This window comes from Scyliorhinus canicula, chromosome 1 (assembly GCF_902713615.1).
Source record: "Scyliorhinus canicula chromosome 1, sScyCan1.1, whole genome shotgun sequence".
NCBI classification, from domain to species: Eukaryota; Metazoa; Chordata; class Chondrichthyes; order Carcharhiniformes; family Scyliorhinidae; genus Scyliorhinus; species Scyliorhinus canicula.
This window is the reverse complement of record NC_052146.1, coordinates 218,257,290-218,281,203: the sequence shown is the minus strand read 5'-3', so window position 1 is coordinate 218,281,203 and position 23,914 is coordinate 218,257,290. Positions and strand designations below refer to the sequence as shown.

The window sequence follows — 23,914 nt, the reverse complement described above, 5'->3', positions numbered from 1 at the left end:
CACCATCCTGGAGGTCGACAGAAGATATGCCAAGGCCCCGCCTGCAGAGTTTCTGGTGAAGAGGAAAAACCTACAAATGGACTTTAATCTGCTATTCACCAGGAAGGCATTGCACCAACTCTGCCAGACACGGGGGACACAGAAAGAAGGCTAGCCGCTGTTGGCTCACCAGCTGAGAAAACAGGCAGCCACGAGGGAGACAGCCCAGGTAAAAGACTTGTCCAAGGTTGCAAGGCGGACTGGTAACCGAGCCAAAAAAGGCCAACCAAGCATTTGAAGCCTTCTACCGAGGACTGGACACCTCAAAGCACCCCGATAGAGATGTGGAGATGAAACAGTTTCTCGACGGACTGGATATACCAGTTGTGGGGGTGATCGACAGAGGGAGCTGGAAGCACCAATAGGATTGGGTGAAGCCATGGACAGTATCAACTCCATGCAGGGAAGGCGCCGGGATCCGATGGGTTTCCGGGGGACATCTGTACAAAATCCGCACCAGATCTTGCCCCACACCAACAAGAAATGTTCGCAGACTAGCTAGCAAGGGACACTGCCTCCTAATCTAACACAGGCCACCATGTCGCTGATACCCAAAAAAGTCAAACACCCAATGAAATCTGGAAAATCCGAAATAGACCTATTTCGCTGCTTAACGTAGATGAGAAAATATTCACGAAAGCCCTGGCCAAGAGACTGGAGAACTGTGTACCAGAAGTGGTCACAGAGGACCACGTGGGCTCTGTCAAGGATAGACAGCTCATTGCGAACATCAGATGCTTTCTGAATGTGATATTGACCTCATCGGGGAGAGAACACCAGAGGTGATAGTCTCCATGGACGCAGAAAAGGCCTGCAACAGAGTCGAATGAAAGTACCTCATAGACGTATTGGAGCGGTTTGGGCTAGGGCCAGGGTTCACCGCGTGGATGAAACTCCTGTACAATGCCCCCAAGGTGAACGTTCGGACCAAGACTACCAGCTCTGAATACTTCCAGGTGCACAGAGGCACAAGGTTGGGATGTCAACTGTCCCCACTCCTGTTCGCCTTGGCAATTTTTAAATCTTTATTATTGTCACAAGTAGGCTTGCATTAACACTGCAATGAAGTTACTGTGAAAATCCCCTAGTTGCCACACTCCGGCGCCTGTTTGACTACACAGAGGGAGAATTTAGAATGTCCAATTCACCTAACAAGCATGTCTTTGGGAATTGTGGGAGGAAACCGGAGCACCTGGAAACTCACGCAAACATGGGGAAAACGTGCAGACACAGACAGTGACCCAAACCGGGAATCGAACCTGGGACCCTGGCATTGTGAAGCAATAGTGCTAACCACTGTCCTAAATTTGAACTCGAGAGGCTGAAAGGCTATCTGAAGAGGAGGCAGATAGCACAGAGTCTCACTCTATGTGGATATCCTGCTCCTCTACATCTCGGACCCGCAGAATGGCTTGAAAGAAATCATGAAGCTCCTGGAAGAGTTTGGGGCCTTCTCGGGCTACAAACTCAACCTGGGCAAAAGTGAGGTATTCCCGGTGAACCCGAACGGGAAAGGGACAGAGCTGGAGGGCCTTACCATTTAATCTAGCCCAAAACAAATTCCGCGACCTGGGGATTCAGATAGCCCATGATTGGTGATGGGTCCACAAGTGGAATCTGACCAGTCTAGCAGAGGAAGTTAAAAAGAATCTGCAGAGATGGGATTCACTCCCGCTTTCCCTGGCAGGGAGGGTGCAGATGATCAAATTGAGCGTACTGCCAAGGTTCCTTTTCCTGTGTAGATGCATATCGATCTTCATCCACAAGGCCTTTTTCCAAATAATAGATAAAATGATTATGGTGTTCGTTTTGAGGGGGTGTGGGGGGCGGAGAGAGAGAGAAGAATCCAAGAACCCCCAAGACAACACTGTCGAGGAGAAGAAGCATGGGCAGCCTTGCCCTTCCGAACTTGTAATACTATCACAGGGCAGCCACAACCGAGATGGTGAAGGGATGGTAAGGGAACTGAGCAAGGAATGGGCGAGGGTGGGGGAATCCTCTTGCACAGGAACGGGGACGCTAGCGATTAGGGACTTCTACATGGTGGACAGACTTGCAACCTTGGATGAGCTGACGGAGAGACTGGAGCCACCGAACGGACAGGAGCTTCGCCATTTACAAATTAAACTTTTTCCACAATGAGATGCCGAGGTACCCTAGGGCTGGAGGAACGGCTAGACGCGGGAAGTATGGAGAAAGGAACTGTGGGGACATATATATGGACAACTTTTAGAAAGGGCGTGAACACCACCAGATGGAACAAGACAGAAATGGGAAGACAAACTGGGGACGGAAGCAGGGTGGGGACTCTGGAGCAAACCACTGAGTAGGGCGAACTCCACCTCCTCCTGTGCAAGGCTCAACCTCATGTTCTGAGTGGGCCTGCCCCAGACTTGTTGGGTTCTGGACAGCCTTCTTCGCGGCAATGTCCAAGGTTGTGGGGGTGGAGGTGGAGCTGTGCCCGAGAGTAGCAGTCATTGGCGTTTCGGGCCAGTCATATCTTCATATGGGGAAGAAGACTGACACTCTGTTATTTGCTTCCCTGATCATCCGCCGGAGAATCCTGCTCAGCTGGCAATCAACAGCACCACCCACAGCTGCAGACTTGCTAGCAGACCTGTCGGAATTTCTCCATCTGAAGAAGATCAATACGCTATCTGAGGGTCGGACGACGGCTTCCACAAAGCTTGGGGGCCATTCATCAGCCTATTCCAAGGTCTGTTCAAAGCCAGTAACGGATAGGAAGGGAGGGAATGGGGAGAGCAATACGAGAGAACAGGACCATACAAAGCAGACCGGAACAAAGAGGGTGGGGGGGGGGTGCAGCAAGGGAGGAACCAAGGGAAATACCAGACGGGTTTATCGGGAAAGAGCGAGGAGAGGGCCTGAGGGTGCCCCCCTCCCCCCACAAAGCCAAAGGGACAACAACAACAAAATCAAGGTGAAAGATAGACTGTAACATCTACGGCGGAAGAAAGAGCCTAAGACGGAGCCTGAATAACAGAAAATGGGAAGGGGGGGGGGGGGGGGGGGGGGGGGGGTGGAATGGTGGGGAGAGGGAGTGCCGAAGAAAGAAAAACATGTAAACTGTAAATAATAATTGTCTCAATCACCTGTATAGTGTACAAATGTAAGATTCAATACAAATATTGAACAGAAAAAGGATGGTAGATTTCCTTTTCTGAAGGACAGTAGTGAACCTAATGGATTTTTACAACATAACTGTAATTGTCACCATTAAAGAGACTAGCTTTATATTCTAGTTTTATTAATTGATCGTAAACTCCATCAGGAATGCATGCCCCCAGGGCATTAGTCTGGACTTCTGGATTCCTATTCCAATCCTCAGCGCTGTGAAGAAGCAGTGCTAACCACTATGCCACCCTGCCACCCTTGGCGCATCATCCTTTACCTGTGTAGTAATGCAAACTACTGTTGCCTGTTGCAAAAGAAGAGATCTAAAATACCTACTGAAATCAATCACTTAATTTCAACCTCAGCAATGCACAGAATGATAGAAGGATAAGGTGATGAATGGAAAAGGCATTCTTCAGTTCCAGCCACACACACACTCCCTATACCAGTAACCATTCCTTTCTGCAAATTGCACTGGCAAAATTCTTCTCAGCCTCTGCCTAACCACTGGAGCAGGGTGTAAACTGTATTCCAGTTCCATATTTCCCATTACATATGTATTTTGTCATCTACATTGAACAAAGTTTTTGAAAATGCCACTGCTTTCCACTGGTTTCTTTGCATGTTGTACGAGGAAGTATCATGGGCTCCTGTCATGTGATCGAGTGTCACATGATCAAACCTTCCGGAATGGGACGAATCAGAGCTGCAACTCTACTAGCATCACATAGCTTAAATAAGGTTCTTCATACCACTCTCACAAAAGCATACTTGGAAATGGTCTTGTGTCTCTTGCAAAAGCATGTAGTGACCTATAGTGATCTAGCATTTAAAAGCATTCAACGTTTATTGGCCAGGCAACTAATGAGTATCACAGTCTATTCAGGGCAACATTAGCTTACAGTCCTTGTAACCTATCCCACCATCATTTTCAAACATTTGTATATGTAAATAGCCTTCCATTCTGCAAGTATTTGCCTCAGACTTGCAAGTTGCTTCTAGTTGACGGAGCTCGTAGTTGATCAGTGTGAGAAACACAAGGCTCAACATTCTGATATTTTGGCCAGATGATCGGATGTCAAGGCAAAATGCAAAGTTCAAACAACATTGCTTTTGTCTAGTGTCTTTAATCTAGAAACTTGCATCTCAAGCCAACACACTGAAGTGTAACCAGATAAAACTCAACACTAGACCAAAGGAGGATGTATCAGGAGGGGACCAAAGGTACAAGATGTGCATAATTTCTAATATTACTACAACGGGTAGGGCTTAGAGTGCTACTACTGTAGCTCAGCTGGTAGCACTCCTGTCTTTGAATCAGCAGGTTATGGGTTCAAGTCCCACTCCAGTCATGAGCACTCCCTCAGGTGACAGTAAAAGATCCCATGACACTATTTCAAAGACGAGAAGGGGTATTCTGGCCAGTATTTACCCCTTAATCCACTTCACAAAAAACAGATTAGTTGGCAGTTATTAATTACATCACTGTTTGTGGACCTTTACTGCATTTCCCCCATTGCAACAGTGACTACATTTCACAAATAATTCATCTGATGTTAAAGCACTCTGAGATATCCTGAGGTTGTGAATGGCGCTACATAAAGGCAGATCCTTTTAACTCTGCTTTCAGGAAGAATCTGCCATCTATTGCTTTAAACGTTTCTATTGAAAGTCTCTATTGAAAAGCCTGTAAAGAGAAAAAGCCATTCAAAAGCACTGTGCAGCTAGTCACTCTGTTTAACGTCACCCCATTACTAAGCTGACTACTACAGTATAATCTATTTTATTTACTGCTACTGTAAAGCCGTAAAGAAACCTATTTGGTAATTTTCTTGGGTGCAAAAGTGGTGCAAGCTTAAGTTATGCTCTTTATTGATTAGGGGTATTTTCTGGGAATCCAAAGCCAATAAATGGGTCTATTGTTCATGCAGGACTTGCCACCACAGATTACTTTGTACACAACGTCATGCTTTGACTCGGGGAGTCCCATTGCTTGTTGGCAACTGCTGACTTTTGTTAGGTGCACAAAAGGCATTTTGTAAGACCTTGAATCAAAACTGCTCAGTGCTCCCGCACCCTGCAACCCTCCCGCACCATGGCATCCTTCCTGCAGCCCAGTGGCATCCAGCAATAAAGCTTTAATTGATATTTAGGACCATGATTTACAATCTTGTTGCAATATGTGCCTGAAAGCATTCACTTATGCAATACTCTTTACTGAACATCATAATATTGCTGTATATCAGTTTCCCAGATAATATACACACTTTGTAACCTGAAATAGAATCAAAAGCAGAAACATTTGACATCACTGGTCCATTGGAAGTCGGTCTTTATTTGTGATCTAAAACCCTTCTGCAGGAGACATTAATAGAATATTTGCTCACTGTTCATCATTAATCCTGCAATCACCTGCTCGTGTGTCTGTTACAGATAGTGTTGTGTATATGGTGGGCACTTCTCTCCGGTGAGCCTTTTTCCTGGATCCCAATTTTTGAATACTTACCATGGCAACTCTTATATTGCTGAATGGCCGTGACAATGAAATTTGCTTGTGGTGAGTCACAAGTGACATTTTCTGTGATTAACCGTGGAGTATGTTCCCTCCTCATCCTTCTTGAACTTTCTGCTTGCAATAGACCATGAGCAGCACTTCCAACCCCATACCTGTGTAACATTACTCACCTCAGCTCACCTGTTGCTGAAACCCTCATCTATACTTTGTTGACTTGACTATTTCAGTGCCCTCCTGACAAGCCTACCCGGTTTCGAGCTTCCATGCTTTGGAGCTCATCTCAAAATTTTGCTGCCCATTTTCTTTTTTTTTAAAATAATTTTTATTAGAATTTTTTACAGAAAATATAAAAATATAACAAGTATAGCAACAAGCAGTAATATGCAACTAACAGCCCCATAACACCCACAATTCCCCCTAAACCGTAACATCACATGTATCATACTCCCCCCCCCCCCCCCCAACAAGAGAACTTAACCATAAATTAAAATTAAATAAATCAAATTTAAATAAAATAAGCAAACATAATCAACCCCCCCCCCCCCCCCCCCCCCCCCCGGCCTCTTTCGCCTCCTGCACTCCCGGCTCTACCCCAACCCCAAAGATCGCGAGTCCCCATCCTGGCTTGACCCTGGATCCCACCACCCTTGACACTGTCCTCGCCACCCCCTTCCAGAACTCCTCCAATGCCGGGCATGCCCAGAAATATGGGCATGGTTCGCTGGACTCCCCGAGCACCTGACACACCTATCTTCACCCCCAAAGAACCTACTCATCCTCGTCCCAGTCATGTGGGCCCTATGCAGCACCTTGAATTGAATGAGGCTAAGCCGCGCACATGAGGAGGAAGGATTTACCCTCTCCAGGGCATCAGCCCATGTCCCGTCTTCGATCTGTTCCCCCAGTTCCCTCTCCCACTCCGTTTTCAGCTCCTCTACTGACGCCTCTTCCACCTCCTGCATAAGCTTGTAGATATCAGATATCTTCCCCTCCCCGACCCAGACCCCCGAGAGCACCCTGTCACTCACCCCCCTCACGGGGAGCACAGGGAATCCCTCCACCTGCCGTCTAGCAAATGCCTTTACCTGCAGATATCTAAACATGTTTCCCGGCGGGAGCCCAAATTTCTCCTCCAACTCCCCCAGGCTTGCAAACCTTCCGTCGATAAACAGGTCCCTCAGCTGTCTAATGCCTGCTCTATACCATCCCTGAAATCCCCCATCCATGTTCCCCGGGACGAACCTATGGTTCCGCCTTAACGGAGCCTCCATCGAGCCCCCCACTTCTCCCCTATGTTGCCTCCACTGCCCCCAAATCCTGAGGGCAGCCGCCACCACCGGACTTGTGGTATACCTCGTGGGAGGGAGCGGCCACGGCGCCGTTACAGGGCCCCCAGGCTTGTATCCCCACAGGAGGCTCTCCATCCATTTCCATGCTGCCCCCTCCCCCTCCATCACCCACTTACGCACCATCAACACGTTGGCCGCCCAGTAGTACCCTGAGAGGTTGGGCAATGCCAGCCCCCCCCCCATCTCTACTCCGCTCCAAGAAGACCCTCTTCACCCTCGTGGTGCCATGCGCCCAAACAAATCCCATGATGTTGCTGGTCACCCTTTTAAAAAAGGCCCTAGGGATAAAGATGGCCAAGCACTGGAAGAGGAACAAGAACCTCGGGAGAACCGTCATTTTGACGGATTGCACTCTGCCCGCCAGCGATAGCGGCACCATGTCCCACCTTTTAAATTCCTCCTCCATCTGTTCCACTAGTCTGGTGAAGTTAAGCTTATGAAGAGCCCCCCAACTCCTGGCCACCTGCACCCCCAGGTACCTGAAACTCTTCACTCCCCTCCTGAAGGGGAGCCTCCCAATTCCCTCCTCCTGATCTCCCGGGTGCACTACAAATACCTCGCTCTTTCCTTTTTTTTTTAAATTTAGAGTACCCAATTAATTTTTCCAATTAAGGGGCAATTTAGCGTGTTCAATCCACCTACCTTGCACATCTTTGGGTTGTGGGGGCGAAACCCACGCAAACACGGGGAGAATGTGCAAACTCCACACGGACAGTGACCCAGAGCCGGGATCGAACCTGGGACCTCAGCGCCGTGAGACTGCAGTGCTAACCCACTGAGCCACCGTGCTGCCCCTCCTCGCTCTTTCCTAAGTTTAGCTTACAGCCCGAGAAGCCCCCATATTCCGCTAACAGCTCCATCACCCCCGGCATTCCCCCCCTCTGGGTCCGCCACATATAACAGCAGGTCGTCCGCATACAGCGATACCTGGTGATACAGCGCACCAGACTCCTCCATTTCCCTGACTCCCTCAACGCCATGGCCAGCGGTTCAATCGCCAGTGCAAAGAGCAGGGGGGACAGGGGACATCCCTGCCTGGTCCCACGATAGAACCTAAAGTACTCCGATCTCCTTCCATTCGTGACTACACTCGCCATCGGCGCCGCGTAAAGCAGCCTCACCCATTTGATAAATCCCTCTCCAGCACCTCCCACAGGTACCCCCACTCAACTCTATCAAACGCTTTCTCTGCATCCAGCGCCACCACTATCTCCACCTCCCCCTCCACTGCCAGCATCATGATAACATTGAGCAGTCTCCGCACATTCGTGTTGAGCTGCCGCCCCTTGACAAATCCTGTCTGATCTTCATGAATTACCTCTGGCACACAATCCTCTATCCTGCTAGCCAGGATCTTCACCAGCAACTTAGCGTCTACGTTAAGGAGCGAGATAGGCCTATATGATCCGCACTGCAAGGGGTCCTTATCCCGTTTTAGGATCAAAGAGATCAGTGCCCGCGACATCGTCGGGGGCAAAGCCCCCCCCCCTCCCACGCCTCATTGAAAGTTCGCACCAGCAGGGGACCCACCAGGTCCGCATATTTTTTGTAAAATTCTGCCGGGAACCCGTCCAGCCCCGGGGCCTTACCTGACTGCATTTGCCCGATCCCCCTGACTAGCTCCTCCAACTCTATCGGCGCCCCCAGCCCCTCTACCAGCCTCTCTTGAACCCTTGGGAAACATAGCCTGTTCGTGAAGCTCTCCATCCCCTCTCTCCCCCTCGGAGGTTCCGACCGGTACAATCCCTCGTAAAAGTCCCTAAAGACCCCGTTTACTTCTGTCCCCTTCTGCACTACATTTCCACCCCCATCCTTCACTCCCCCAATTTCCCTAGCCGCATCTCGCCGACGGAGCTGATGCGCCAACATCCTGCTCGACTTCTCTCCATACTCATATACCGCGCCCTGCGCCCTCCTCCACTGTGTCTCCGCCTTTCTGGTGGTCAACAAGTCAAAATTGGCCTGCAACCTGCGCCGTTCTCCCAGTAACCCTTCCTCAGGTGCCTCCGCATATCTCCTGTCCACCTCCAGAAGCTCTCCCACCAGTCTCTCCCTCTCCTTCCTCTCCCTCCTTTCCCTATGGGCCCGGATGGAGATCAGCTCCCCCCGGATCACTGCTTTCAGAGCCTCCCAGACCATCTCCACCTGGACCTCCCCCGTATCATTGGTATCCAGATACCCCTCAATGCTTCTCCGAACCCTCTTACACACCTCCTCCTCCGCCAGCATCCCCACATCCAGGCGCCAAATCGGGCGCTGGTCCCGCGCCTCTCCCATCTCCAGATCAACCCAGTGTGGGGCATGGTCCGAAATCGCTATGGCCGAGTACTCGGCATCCTGCACCCTCGGAATCAATCCCCTACTCAGGACAAAAAAGTCTACCCGGGAATAAACCCTATGGACGTGAGAGAAAAAGGAATACTCCCGCGCTCTCGGTCTCCCAAACCTCCAGGGATCCACCTCTCCCATCTGGTCCATGTATCCCCTCAGCACTTTGGCCGCCGCCGGTCTCCTACCCGTCCTTGAACTGGACCGGTCCAGTGTGGGATCCAGCACTGTGTTAAAATCTCCCCCCATGATCAGGCCCCCTGCCTGCAGGTCCGGGATGCGGCCCAACAATCGCCTCATGAAGCCAGCATCATCCCAATTTGGGGCATATATGTTCACCAGCACCACCTTCTCTCCCTGCAGCCTACCCCTCACCATGATATATCTGCCCTCCTTGTCCGACACCACCTCAGCCGCCTCAAACGCCACCCTCTTCCCCACTAGAATCGCCACCCCCCCGGTCCTTCGTGTCCAATCCTGAATGATAAACCTGCACCACCCACCCCTTCCTCAGACGGACCTGGTCCGCCACCTTCAGGTGGGTCTCCTGGAGAATAGCCACGTCTGCCTTCAACCCCCTTAGATGGGAGAACACCCTGGTTCTCTTAACCGGCCCGTTCAGCTCCCTCACATTCCAGGTAATCAGCCTGATCAGAGGGCAACCCGCCCCCCTCCCCCGCCGACTAGCCATAGCTTGGCAGATGTTCGCCCCAGGCCAGCACACCCCGCTCGACCCGTTCCCCATGGCGATAGCGCCTCTCCTCTTCCCCCCTGGCCCCCATCGTCTCCTTCCTAGTCGTTCCAGCAGCAACCCGGTACCCCCCCGGGACCTGTGTTGGCTGATCTACACAGGCTGCCTATCTTCTGCCCCTCAAATTTCACTTCCCTTATACTGAAAACCCTCCATGGCCTTGTTCTTCCCATCGCTTAAGTGTCTACAACCCTCTAAGTACTATTTGTCCTACAATTTTAGCTTCAGATTTTCTCCATTCCTGTGGCATCCCACCTTCACCTGTCTGTTTCCAAAGTCTGGAATTCCCCCCCTGAAATCTCTCACCCTCTGTTTTTTAACATCCCCCCTTTTTGACCCAGCTCCTCTTGTCTGCCCTAATTTATCCGACTTTGGCTTGGTGCCAATTTTCATCAGATTTACTCTCCTATGAAGCATCTTGGTTTTTATATATTTGTCCATGAGGTGTGGGCGTTGCTGGCCAGGTCAGAATTTACTGCCTGTTCCACATTCCCTTGAGAAGGTGGTGGTGAGCTGCTGCCTTGAACCGCTGCAGTCAGTGGTGTAGGTACATCCACAGTGCAGTTAGGGAGGAAGGTCCAGTATTCTGACCCAGCGACAGTGAAGGAACGGTGATAAAGTTCCAAGTCCGTAGTGTGCAATGTGGAAGTGGCGATATCCCCATGCGCCAGGGTATGGTTTTGTACATCAAAGGTGCTATTTAGATGCAAGTACTTGTACGGTCGGTCTCCTCATTTAAGAAAGGATATCAATGCAGTGGAAGCAGTTGAGAGAAGGTTTACTAGACTAATACAAGGAATGGTCGGGTTGTCTTATCAGTAAATGTTGAACGGGCTTGACTTGTGTCCACTTGTGTCCGCTGAAGAGTAAGAGTGACCAGAAGAATAAGAGTGTGCAGCACAGTAGCATAGTGGTTAGCAGAGTTGCTTCATAGCGCCAGGGTCCCAGGTTCAATTCCCAGCTGGGTCACTGTCTGCGGAGTCTGTACGTTCTCCCCATGTGTGCGTAGGTTTCCTCCGGGTGCTCCGGTTTCCTCCCACAGTCCAAAAATGTGCGGGTTAGGTGGATTGGCCATGCTAAATTGCCCTTAGTGTCCAAAAGGTTAAGTGGAGGTTACTGGGTTATCGGGATGGGCTTGAGTAGGGTGCTCTTTGTAAGGGCCGGCGCAGACTCGATGGGCCGAAAGGCCTGCTTCTGCACTGTATATTCTCTGATATCTGACTGAATCATATAAGATCCTGAGAGGCAGTGACAGGCTGGAAGAATCTAGAAAGAGGGGTCACTGCTTAAAAATAAGAGCTGCCCATTTAAGACACTGATAAGGAGAGATTTTCTCAGAGGGTTGAGTGTATCTGGAACTCTCTTCCTCAAAAAGCAATGGAAGCAGAATCTTTGAATGTTATTAAAGTAGGGATGAATACATTCTTTAAGGGGGTGAAAGGTCACCAGGGTAGGTGGGGATGTGATGTTGAAGTTGCAAGAGATCAACCGTCATCTTATTGAATGGCGGAGCAGGCTCAAGGGACTGAATGACCACCTCCTCCTAATTTATATGTTCGGAGGCATATGGTGCAATTTCAGGCAACTTGCCACCAGATGGAGCTCTGGTAAGCATTTCCTCATTCATCAAAGCCCATTATTTTCTGGTTTTTTTACCATCTTTAATTTAGCCAAATTTCTTCAAACTCTATTTTTGGAGAAGCCAGATACTACCTGTGGCTGATGTCACAGCTTACCTATATTCACCTGTCCTGCTTCTCTTTCAGTTTATCAATGGACCGTTGAACCTAGCGCTTGGTTTTATCTGCCCGATGCCATGAATATTATCATTTCACGCCCCTCTCATTTATCGCCCTCCAGCATTCATGCCCTCATTAGTTGTGGTCAGATTTTGAGAATCACATCCCTGCTTCTGGTCAGTAACCAGACTTCCGCCGCCTCATCCAACATCCTGATTTCCTAATACAAACTACAATCCATACACACTCCAACTCTCTTATTGCTTCTTACTCACTACTGAACTTTGAAGCATCGACTGATTACAGCAGATGGAGGCCATTTAGCCTGTTGTGCCTATGCTGGCCCTTTGAAAGAGTAATTCACTTAGTGGCACTCCATTGCCCTTTTTCCATAGTGCTGCAATTTTTTCTTTATCATGCAATGATCCAATTCCCCTTTGAAAGCCTCAGTTAATCCTGTCCCCACCACACCCTCAGGCAGCACATTGCCGATCCCAACCACTCACTTCATGCTACGTTTTCCTCGTGTCCCCCATTGCTTCATTTACCAATTAGTTTAAATCTGTGTCCCCGGTTCTTGATCCTTCCACCGATTGCAACAGCTTCTCCTTATCTAATCTTCCCAGACCCCTAATGTTTTTGAATACCTGTATCAAATTTCCTCTCAACCTTCTCTTCTTCATCTTTTGTGCATCCTCTCTAATGCCTTCTCGTCCTTCCTAAAGTGTGGTGCTCCGAACTGGACACAATACTCCAGTTGAGGTCACGCTTGTATTTTAACTTCCAAACCTGTAACTGTTACCATGAACAAGGGTAGCTGACGGTTGGGAACGACGCCACCTCCACGTTGCACACTACTGACTTGGAACTGCATCACTGTTCCTTCACCGTAGCTGGGTCAGAATACTAAATCTTCCTCCCTAACAGCGCTGCGGATGTATCTACAGTAGTTCAAGAAGGTGGCTCACATAGGGGCGGCGCAGTGGTAGCACTGCAATCTCACGGCGCCGAGGTCCCAGGTTCGATCCCGGCTCTGGGTCACTGTCCGTATGGAGTTTGCACATTCTCCCCGTGCTTGCGTGGGTTTTGCCCCCACAACCCAAAGATATGCAGGGTAGGTGGATTGAACGCGCTAAATTGCCCCTTAATTGAAAAAAATGAATTGGGTACTCTAAATTTATTTTTTAAAAAGTGACTCGCACCACCTTCTCGGGGGAACTTAGGAACGGGCAATAAATTCTGAGGTAGCCAACAACGTCCACATCTCATGAACAAATATATAAAACTCAAATCTTTTACAAGCAGTAAAAGTAGTTTTAGTATCAAGTATTGTAGTATACAAATATAATATAATATACAAATATGTAGTTTTAACTCTGAAGTTATAGATTCCAAGAGCTTTGGTTTCATCTCAATAATCATAAATAGGCACTTAGTTTGCTTTATTTAAGGCACCATGAAAAGTAAACCGGGTCTGCTAAAATTGAATCATTTACCCTATCTTGTAGAAGATAAAATAACACCATTGACTGTATGTAGGCTACACCATAACAGATCTGTTATAAATATACTAGAAATCTTGTGTATATCCTGCAAGTGGCATAATTGCATCCCGTAATATCTTCCAATGACAGTGCCATGGGACTGTCCCTTTAAGAAAGGTTTGTCTTCTCAAATGGCTGTGGTGATGTCATTGTGTGGGTGGAGCTGGGCTGTGGTTCTGGCTTTTACTTTTGTTTTTGAGCTGGGAGCTGTTTGTGGCCCTTGAGTTTTACTTTCGGTTTAGACATTTGGAAGCTGCATTCAGACAAAGGAGGTTTATTTTAACCTATCTCTCTCTCTCTATGTTAAATGGTGTCCAGATCACTTGATAATTTAAAAGTGATTCCGGTTTTCTGTAAAGAATTCAAACCTATTGTGTTGTTAAAAGGGTTTGTCTGGTATTGGATGTTGTTATCAAGTTGAAACAGCATAAAGGGAAGTTATTAAGAGTTATATAAATATAGAGTGCTAAAGACAGCACAGCATAGTGGTTAGCACAGTTGCTTCATAGCTCCAGGGTCCCAGATTCGATTCCCGGCTGGGTCACTGTCTGTGTGGAGTCTGCACGTTCTCCCCGTGTCTGCGTGGGTTTCCTCCGGGTGCTCCGGTTTCCTCCCACAGTCCAAAGATGTGCGGGTTAGGTGGATTGGCCGTGCTAAATTGCCCGTAGTGTAAGGTTAATGGGGGGGATTGTTGGGTTATACGGGTTACGTTTAAGCAGGGTGATCATTGCTCGGCACAACATCGAGGGCCGAAGGGCCTGTACTGTTCTAAGTTCTAAGTCTAAGTAGGGTGCTCTTTGTAAGTGCCGGTGGAGACGCGATGGGCCGAATGGCCTCCTTCTGCATTGTAAATTCTATGACTCAATGACTGTGGGGTATTTATGTTTGTAGTTGATTTTTAAAATGCTTACTGTGTGTGTTTATAAAATGTTAACTGAATTCGTAGAATAAACTTTGTTTTTGATTTAAAGTGCTTAAGGCCTCTGTTGAATACCACCCTTGAACGGCCCTTATGCTCCTCATAACCAAAACCTATAAAAAGTTATAGGTCAGGTGAACTCCATGATATACTTTGGGGTTCTCTAAACGCTGGCCCATAACAATAGCTTGTGGATTTTACTCTTATTGTGATATAAACATATTTACGTTGTCTCACTGTGAACAAAACTTAAACTTTGAGATAAACGTGAATTGAAAACTAATATAACTGATACGGTGCTGGTGGTTCATTCAGCTGCAGCATGTTACACATAGATCGTTTCATTTATGTAGCTGTGGTATGAGTGTAAAACATTTAATAAACATAAGAAATAGGAGCAGGAGAAAACCAGGTGGCCTCTCTAGCCTGCTCTGCCATTGAATGTGATAATAGCTGATCTTCTACCTCATCTCCAGTCTTCGCTTACTCCCCAAATCCCTTGATTCCTGAGAGATCAGAAATCTGCCTATGCCGGCTTTAAATATATTCAACGATGGAACATCTACAACCCTCAAGGGCGAGGAACTGCGAAGATTCACAACCCGCTGAGTGAAGAAATTTATCCTCGTGAATCCGAAATGATCTGCCCCTTATTCTGAGGCAATGCCGTGTATTATTTTGCTGCAGTGTGTAAAAAAAACTCTACTTGTCTTAGTGTTCATTTTAAATGTATATTTTTTTGTTTGCAAGCAATGCTGTGAGAGGTTGTTCGTCTTGCAGAAAATCCCAATTGGGTCCTGGAAAAATTGAGCCAATCAATAAATGAATTGCCTATGAGGATATTGCTCACATGTTTTGAAATTGGGCATGTGCGTCACTATCTCAGACTCTCCCTTTTTACAACGAATGGGCAGCATGGAGCATAGTGGTTAGCACTGTGGCTTCACCGCTCCAGGGTCCCAGGTTCGATTCCCGGCATAGGTCACTTTCTGTGCGGAGTCTGCACGTTCTCGTGGCATGTGGCGCAGTGGTTAGCACTGGGACTGCGGCGCTGAGGACCCGGATTCGAATCCTGGCCCTGGGTCCCTGTCTGTGTGGAGTTTGCACATTCTCCCCATGTCTGCATGGGTTTCACCCCCACAACCCAAAGATGTGCAGGTTAGGTGGATTGACCACACTAAATTGCCTCCTAATTGGAAAAAATAATTGGGTACTCTAAATTTATTTTTAAAAGACTCTGCACGTTCTCCCTGTGTCTACGTGGGTTTCCTCCGGGTGCTCCAGTTTCCTCCCATAGTCCATAGATGTGCAGGTTAGGTGGATTGGCCATGCTAAATTGCCCATAATGTCCAAAAAGATTAGGAGGGGTTACAGGGATAGGGTGGAAGTGTGGGCTCAAGTGGGATGGTCTTTCCAAGGGTCGGTGCAGACTCGATGGGCCAAATGGCCTCCTTATGTATTGTAAATTCTATGTTCTATGCCTCCAACCCAATCAGTAAGCCATAGGTGAGCCCCAAAGTGCTATAATTTAAAAAAAAAAAATTTTGAGTACCCAATTATTTTTTTTCCAATTAAGGGGCAATTTAGCATGGCTAATCCACCTAACCTGCACATCTTTGGGTTGTGGGGGTGAAACCCACGCAGACATGGGGAGAATGTGCAAACTCCATACGGACAGTGACCCAGGGCTGGGATTCGAACCCAGAGCATCTCAGCTACTCCCACTGCCCCATCTTTATCCCATAGCACTGCAGTTGGTTGTCTTCAGGGAGTGATGCAATTCCTTTTTGAAAGCGAGTAATGCACCTGTCTCCTCCACACTTGCAGGTAGTTCATTCCAGATCCTAACTGCTCGCTGTGTAAAAGTTTTCCTCCTGTCACGTTGATAGTTTAAAAAATTGTTTGAAAGTAATTTTGTTTAAATTCTGTAACCATTTCATGAGTTGTGGGAATTTGTTGTGCTGCTTAGATAAAGGATCTGGATCGGCGCAGGCTGGGAGGGCTGAAGAGCCTGTTCCTGTGCTGTAATTTTCTTTGTTCTTTGTTCTTTTGTTACATTTTTCATATTAACTGTTTTGCTTCAAACTTAAATCTCCCATAACTTCATTTCCAGATAGAAACATTGGAACAACAAAAGCCACAAAACCAGAAGAGTCCTTCTATGATAACGACCCTAATAATCCTTTCAATGACCCGTATGAGAATTCGCTCAATCCATTTGATGTAAGTGACCCTCAAGTTGACAAGATTGTTCAACATAGAAAAGAAGAGACAGAACCACCAAAACCAACAAAGAGACATAATGTCAAACCCGTGGACATGAGCAAGTACCTCTACGCTGAAACAACCAAAACAGAGGAGGAGGAATTAGATGAGTATGTTATTGAAACACTCCAACATTAAATTTGAATCGTCTTTGTATACCTAATAGCAGACAGGTTCGCATCTTAAAAACTTACGGGTGACATCCTATGGATACACTTAAACATTCAGTGATGCCGAAAAAGATCATTACCTGTTTGTTCGCCTATGTAAGCTGAGTTTAATAGGTATTAAAAATCATATAGTCAGAGCATCCAATTTCATGCACCTTAGTTTAGTCAATTAAGTTTCCAGTACGTTTCTTCTATAAAATGCATCAAAGGAGACGGTTGCATGAATAAATACTGCAGTTTAGACCATAAAAGATATCCATTTATTTATTTCCATTTTACCCCATGTTTGGGCTCTTCATAGTTTTCTTCTGCTTAGTTGGGAATAGGCAAGCTGCAGATTTCATTAACGCCAGTGCTAATTTGGCTCAGTCATTGGAAATACTTTTTCCAAACGATACTTCTGTATTGTGAAACATTGCATTTAGTATGTCAACAGATAATTAATCAAACTCTTCAGGAGTGTGTTAAGCAACTTTGAGAAATAAATTGGACATGATGGGGATTAGGATGTTAGGCTTGGGACCATTGTGTGTCTAATTTAGATACCAGCATTAACGGTCTTTAAAAATTATCCATTCTTCCTGAGCAGTTTTTTCAGTTTTTGGACAGATTTTGGACTTGAGTGAATGCTGAAACATGAGATGAAGGAAATAGTCCTGCCCCATAGGACTACATCTCCTGGTGTCCAAGATATTGGAAAGCAGCCCCCCTAACCATCCCTAAACCCTTTTTAAATTGAAAAAGAAGTGGATTAAGTTTGTAAGGAAGAATGTGGGCAGGATTATTTGGGCATCGATGACACCATTTGACTTTTTCACCTTCCACATTACTATTCATTGTTTTTACAAAATTATAATGATTTATTTTCCTGATTTCACTATATATTTCACTGAGGTAGGTGTGGGACTTTTGCTTTTAGTTTAAGATATTACCAGTATTAAAAATGTTAGGAAGAAAGAAAGAGGAAATTCAGAGATTAGATCACATAAACCTGTAGATTATAGAAGGAAGCTGTGAGATGAGAATTTGGAAGATTTTGGGTCCTTGGGAAGATTAAGGCTTGAATGTTTGTACAGACGGAACCCTTAATCCAGAAGTAACGCAGCCAAGCCCAGTCCAAAACCTGGTGTGCAGATTACACCTACTAGGAGCATGTCTGAGCCTTGTGGAGTTTTTTTGGTTAGTCGGGGTACCCTTTTTGAGAGGTAAGATACACTTTTGGATATGCTCTTAGGACAACTTTTGGACTTGTAAAGCGCTCTTGGGGAGAGGTAAGGTGCCCCTTGGGTAGAGGTAACCGTTGATTGTTAAAAGTAGTCATGATTGTTTGTAAAAAGTGCATGAACCCATTGGAACAGTCAAGTTGTCAAGCAATATCAGGATGCTAGAACTACCAGGTTAGCAAAGAACTTTGTCAAAGCTGTCAAGGAATTGTCAAAGATCATTGGAACAATCAAAGCTGTCAAGGGATTGTTTTAAAAATCAGTGCCTATTATTTCACTCTGTTGACATAATCCTGAGAATTATTATTTTTGGATTTGTGCTGTATGACTGATTTTACAACCTAATATCATTAGATTACGTCAAAGTGTTTCAATGTATTGCATGTTTTTTTTGTTTAATCAACAAGAGCTTTTTAAAAATAATGACATCATTAATATACACAACTTTATTTTACATCGGCATGGCTTCTGAGATTGCCCATGATGGGTACCTTGGTGAGTTGGTATGGATGGGGCATGGCTGCGAGGGTGTGAGGGCTGTTTATTGTTTTTAATTTTTTTCCAACAACTTCAACAGTGTCGGAGCACAAAGACAGGCCTTCCACCCAGCCCACCTCGGCACCTGGCATTCTCTGTATTTGTTGAGGTGGCGATGGGCCCCCCAGGTCCAAAGGTCTGCTTTGAGGGCCTCCTTTTCCTGGATCGGGTTTTTCGAAACCAGGAAATGTTCCATCTCTGCTTTTCCAACCTGGGAGCGAAAATATAGACCTAAGTTAGATTCTCTCCAACCCACCTTGCACTGAAACCTTTTAATCTGTTAGTTTGAGTCTGTGGAATGTGGCCTAAAAATAGTGTCAAGTGCAGTTGGTGTTTTCTAAAATTCCACAACATATCTGAATTCTGCTGTATCGCTGCTTGGTGCATGAAAAATTACTTACGTTATTCGTTCATTTCTTTAGCATTTCTTTTTATGCTTTATAATTCTGGCTGTTAATTTTATTATTTTATATTTGGTGTTAAAAAATTAAGTTATTAACAAACAGGTCACTGTTCGTATGGAGTTTGCACATTCTCCCCGTGTTTGTATGGGTTTCTCCCCCACAACCCAAAGATGTGGAGACTAGGTGGATTGGCCACGCTAAATTGCCCCTTAATTAGAAAAAAATAATTGGGTACTCTAAATTTATTTTTAAAAAGTTATTAACAAACAGTCAAATATTGCACTGCTAAGTTGAATATCAAATTTTGTGTTTACAAAGAGCAGTGGTTTTGGAACAGTTTTACTTTTAATATCTTCACCTTTTTAGTTCTAAAGTTTAAACTGGCAGTGAATGGAATATTCCTCAGAGACTCTTTCTGTCAGCAGGTTAAATTTGGTCCTGTCATCCTCATCTTTCATTCGGGTATCTTGGTCTTATTGGAAGTTCATGAATGACAGATACATCTGGAAGGCAAGCTTCAAGACTGACATGTGATGTGCACTGAAAGTGCCTAGTTGTTTGTTTCCTTGTCAAGTGCTTTACCACAGAAAAATAGAGGTCGATCAAGTATAAGACACAAGAGCAGGCTAATTGCCCAATTGTGTATTTTATATCTAGAGGATCATCTTGCTTTCCTACTGATAGTAGATAGAAAGTTTCCCTTTTTCCCCCCCCAAGTCCATTCCATGGTGAATTTTCTTTTGCAGGAAGAGCTTTATACCATCCTGAAAAGTTTAATGTTAGGTTGAACTTGTCATTGGTTTTCTACCTGCCCGATGACAAAACTATAAAATGATGATGATTTTTATTAGCTTCACTATTTACTTTTGTAAATGTGCAACAAAAAAGATGAACAAGTAAACCTATCTTGAATATTTGAAGACAGATACCATTTTCTGAATTAACATAAGATTGTGTCTTGTTTCAAAACTATGCAAGCGACTGTATTAATAAGAGCATAAACTTTCACTTTTTCTACCATGATTAGAAATGTTACTTTAATTCAGTATTAAATTAGATTATATATTTTTCATCTGAAACTGTATGTAAATGGCATATATTCTCAAGAGAGTGACTGCAAGCCACTTAATATCTGAATGTGGACCTTAAGATAAGAGTTTAACATTCATTTAAATGTTTAGTAAGATGTACCGAACAGGATTATCGTTTAACCTTGAAAAGCTTGTCACAACGGATGTGCCATGAAATTCCTGTTTATTCAGCAGGTAGAAGGTTATAAAATGCAATACAAATACTGTGTATTATTCCTGGAATATTTTGAAAATGTACTTGTGTATTTAAGTACACAGAAGAAAAATACATTTTAAGAAGAAAGTTGTCAAAAAAGATATATTAAAACATTCTGTTTAAATAGATCTAATCCATTCTACGAGCCGAAGGCTGGACATTCTACAAGATATCAAACCACATTAGCTTCAGTACAACAGCCAGAATCAGACAAAAGGACAAAGAGGAAGGCTCCATCACCTCCGCTACCTGACAATACATCCACACCAAAGACAGAGACTGTAAAGGTGTACATCAAACCAGCTGTTGTGACTGATCTATCTTCATCACCAAAGGTTTGGTTTAATAGTAAATTTTGTATTATATTTGTCAAATTACTTCAGTTTTAACCAGGTATTCAGGTAAAAATTGACATTTCATCAGAATGTTTTTAAGTTACACAGTCCTGTGATTTGCGGAATTTTATTGGTCTGTAAAGTAGTGGATTATTTGGCTGTAAATGTTTTACAAATGTGATTATTTGTACAAATGTTATAATGGACGTTTTAAAAAACTTCAGCTTCACTGTAAGAATCTCAAAAGTGATTTTTGGTTTTATCTTTTAAAATTGTCATTTTGGAAGTTTGAATCTCAGTTCTGAGCTGCAAGAGTCACAAATTGCATTCAGGCTTTTATCCATATGTTTCTTCGTAAATATATCCATTGTGGGCAATGCTTACATTTTCTATTGCATCTATATAAGATTATATCTTATTGATAGTTCATTACAAATGACAAGATAATGAGTCTCTATTAATGCTGAGCAGTAATTTCCAGATGAGACCCCATTGGAAATTATAGAACTGTTCACCCTTAATCCATTTGTCCCTAACTAGGGAGGCAGTTACAAAGACACCTGAATAGCAACTTGGCATTGACTCCTCTTATTTTTTGAATTGTACGGCTATGATCCCACTTGGTTTTGCAACTGGACGGAAAGATCCCATAATGGAACCCTGACTCAAAAGACTTTGAGTGCGATTTAACAGAAATGTTTACGTGCCACTTGTGGAAGTTTTTGCTGGGAGTTTCCTGCCTGCTCTGTCGGCAAGTTTTCCACCGTTAGCTAACCACACTTGGTCACGTTTTTGGGCATTGGGGAGTTTCTCCCCGGTCAAACCCATACTTTGAATTAATTTCATCACTGGGAGCAGAACCTGCTAGCCAGACCAGCTCCTCTGAGATCAGGCCACCATTTTGAAAGGGTGCCCCGATCTCCAAGTGAAGGTTGTGGGTCACTGAGGGCCCCCCTTTCCAGGCCTTAAACCCCCCCTAAACCTTCCACAGGCTCCTGCTTACCTGCCCTACACCCCACCATACCTCCCTCCATTCTCCTTTTATGGGCATTGATCCCCCAGGCCCTGATCCTTGGCAGTGCCACCCTGGCAATGCTCCTACTTGCTTTGCAGTGCCATCTGGGCACCTTGGCAGTGCCAGACTGGCAATGCCAAGGTGTCCGCCTTCTAGAGGGAGGGTCAGAAGACCACCGTGCCTACACCTGACCACTTAGGGGGCTCCGATGGCCCAGGCGACCAGTGCCTAACAGTGGCTGGCTGGGGAAGCCTTGTGGAGGCCGTTAGATGCTGGGAGCTTGGTAGATGCTAGGTGAACATGCCTAGGTGGGTTTAAACCCTACTTAGGCGTGCAAGTCTTGGTCACACCCATATAGAGCAAGAGCTTGATCGTGACACTTCGCGAGGTCTGTATAAATCTCGAAAAGTGTATTGGCTGCTGGGAAGCCCGCAGGAGGCCTCTGTCGGCATCTACCAGCCACACAGGCATGACGCAGCCGGTCGATCGCACCCTGTAAATATGTAAATATGACCTTTTTTATAACATGAGGAGGAACAGAGTCACAGGACTGCTAATTAACTTAAACAGCAAGAATTATTATTCAACTTGAAAAAATTTGGATTATGGTATCCTTTATCTCCCCTTAACTTAACAACTACACAAAGTGTTACGACATCCTGGGCTAATGTGCTGTCAATTCCTGCCCCACTTGGGACCCAAAGTCACAACAGAAATGAATTAACCAATAATTCTTAGAAAAATACCCAAAGTCTTCGGTTCTTGCTGCCCAGTAATTACAATCACCAAGTTGTAAGCTTAATCACAATTGCTGTTTAGTTTTAAAAAATATATTTTTATCGTGCAATTGTATATACATTAATTAAACACAAACCAACACAAGAGTAATTGCTGCGAACTATAATGAAGGTGGCAAATACAACAGGTTAACTATTATATCATTCTAATTCCCTGTTTTACATACACACACACACACACTCACAAGACAGACAAACACAGCGGGAAAGAAAGGAGGTAAAAAAAATAAGTGAAAGAGTAGAAATCTTTGCTTCAGATGCATGTTTCCAGCACCTTACTCCTGTTTAAACTTTGCTTTCAGTTTGAGGTGTTTCCTGTAAACTCATTCAGGCCTCTGCAGTTTCAGGAAGACAGCATTTACAGTATTTCTGGAGAGAGAGTTTTCCTGTAGATGCATTCATTCAGGTCCTCTGAGGCTTCAGGAATACGACACACGCAGCCTTTATGGAGAGGGAGAAAAAGCAGGTCCTTGTCTTTGTGTTCAGGAGTCACACTGAAATCCCATGGGACTTGAAAATCATTCCACTGGGATAGGAACCAATCACCCCATGCTACTGGGCAGAATACAGCTTTTTGGGCCAATTCATTGCCCCCCACCCAATCAATCAAACCAAGTCCCACCTCTCTCTCTGCTGCTGGCAAATCTGAAACTCCTGTTCAAACTACCAGAGTGTTCTTTCCTGTAGCTTCTTAATTCCTCATTCACTCTGCTGCTTGACTTAAAGATACATGTCCATTAATCACCCATGGATCAAAAATGATAACGGCAAAATGAAAGAAAGGGAAAATAAGGGAAGAAGCAGGAGGACCCTTGCAACAGATTTTAAGATTAACAAAAATTGAAAAGTACATCTTAAACTAAAGTGGTCTTTTTAACACAAAGATCCTTTTAAACACACAAGGTGACTGGGGTAAGGCACACTCCTCTCTGAGCCAAAGTGAATATCTGTGGATTTCTCCTCAAACTCCCCCCAGATGATTCTTATAACGTGAGCCACCTTGACTCATTGAATGCTGGCTTTCACACAAGTGATTTCAAATTCCAGTTTCAAAAGTCACACATTTAATTCTTCATTAAATTATGCTTTCCCTCTGCCTCTTCAAGGCTTCATTTTCAGGTTTTACACTTCTCCCTTCAGCTTCCCTTTCTCTTAAAGATTTTTACATAAACTCTAAGGTCCAGCCACCGATTTCCACAACTATTTCAAATAATGGCCGGGATTCTCCCCTACCCGGCGGGGCGGGGGGTCCCGGCGTAGCGGAGTGGCGCCAACCACTCCGGCGTCGGGCCTCCCCAAAGGTGCGCAATTCTCCGCACCTTTAGGGGCCAAGCCCTCACATTGAGGGGCTAGGCCCGTGCCGGAGCGGTTGGCACCACACCGAAAGGCCTTTGCCGGTTCGCGCATGCGCCGGTGCGGCAGCTGCCGCTGACGTCACCAGCGGCGCATGCACGCTGGGGGATTCTCTTCCGCCTCCGCCATGGTGGAGGCCGTGGCGGCGGCGGAAGAAAAATAGTGTCCCCACGGCACTCACCCGCCCGCTGATCGGTGGGCCCCGATCG

The 23,914-nt window shown here is 45.6% G+C and overlaps 1 protein-coding gene across 1 annotated transcript in view; it reads left to right on the top strand.

The window, feature by feature from the left end:
- ehbp1 (EH domain binding protein 1) overlaps positions 1 to 23,914 on the top strand; it is a 481,622-nt gene that overhangs the window by 205,473 nt on the left and 252,235 nt on the right. The window contains 2 exon segments of the mRNA XM_038807817.1: positions 16,433 to 16,694; positions 20,333 to 20,540. Coding sequence (XP_038663745.1) covers positions 16,433 to 16,694; positions 20,333 to 20,540 — 470 coding nt within the window.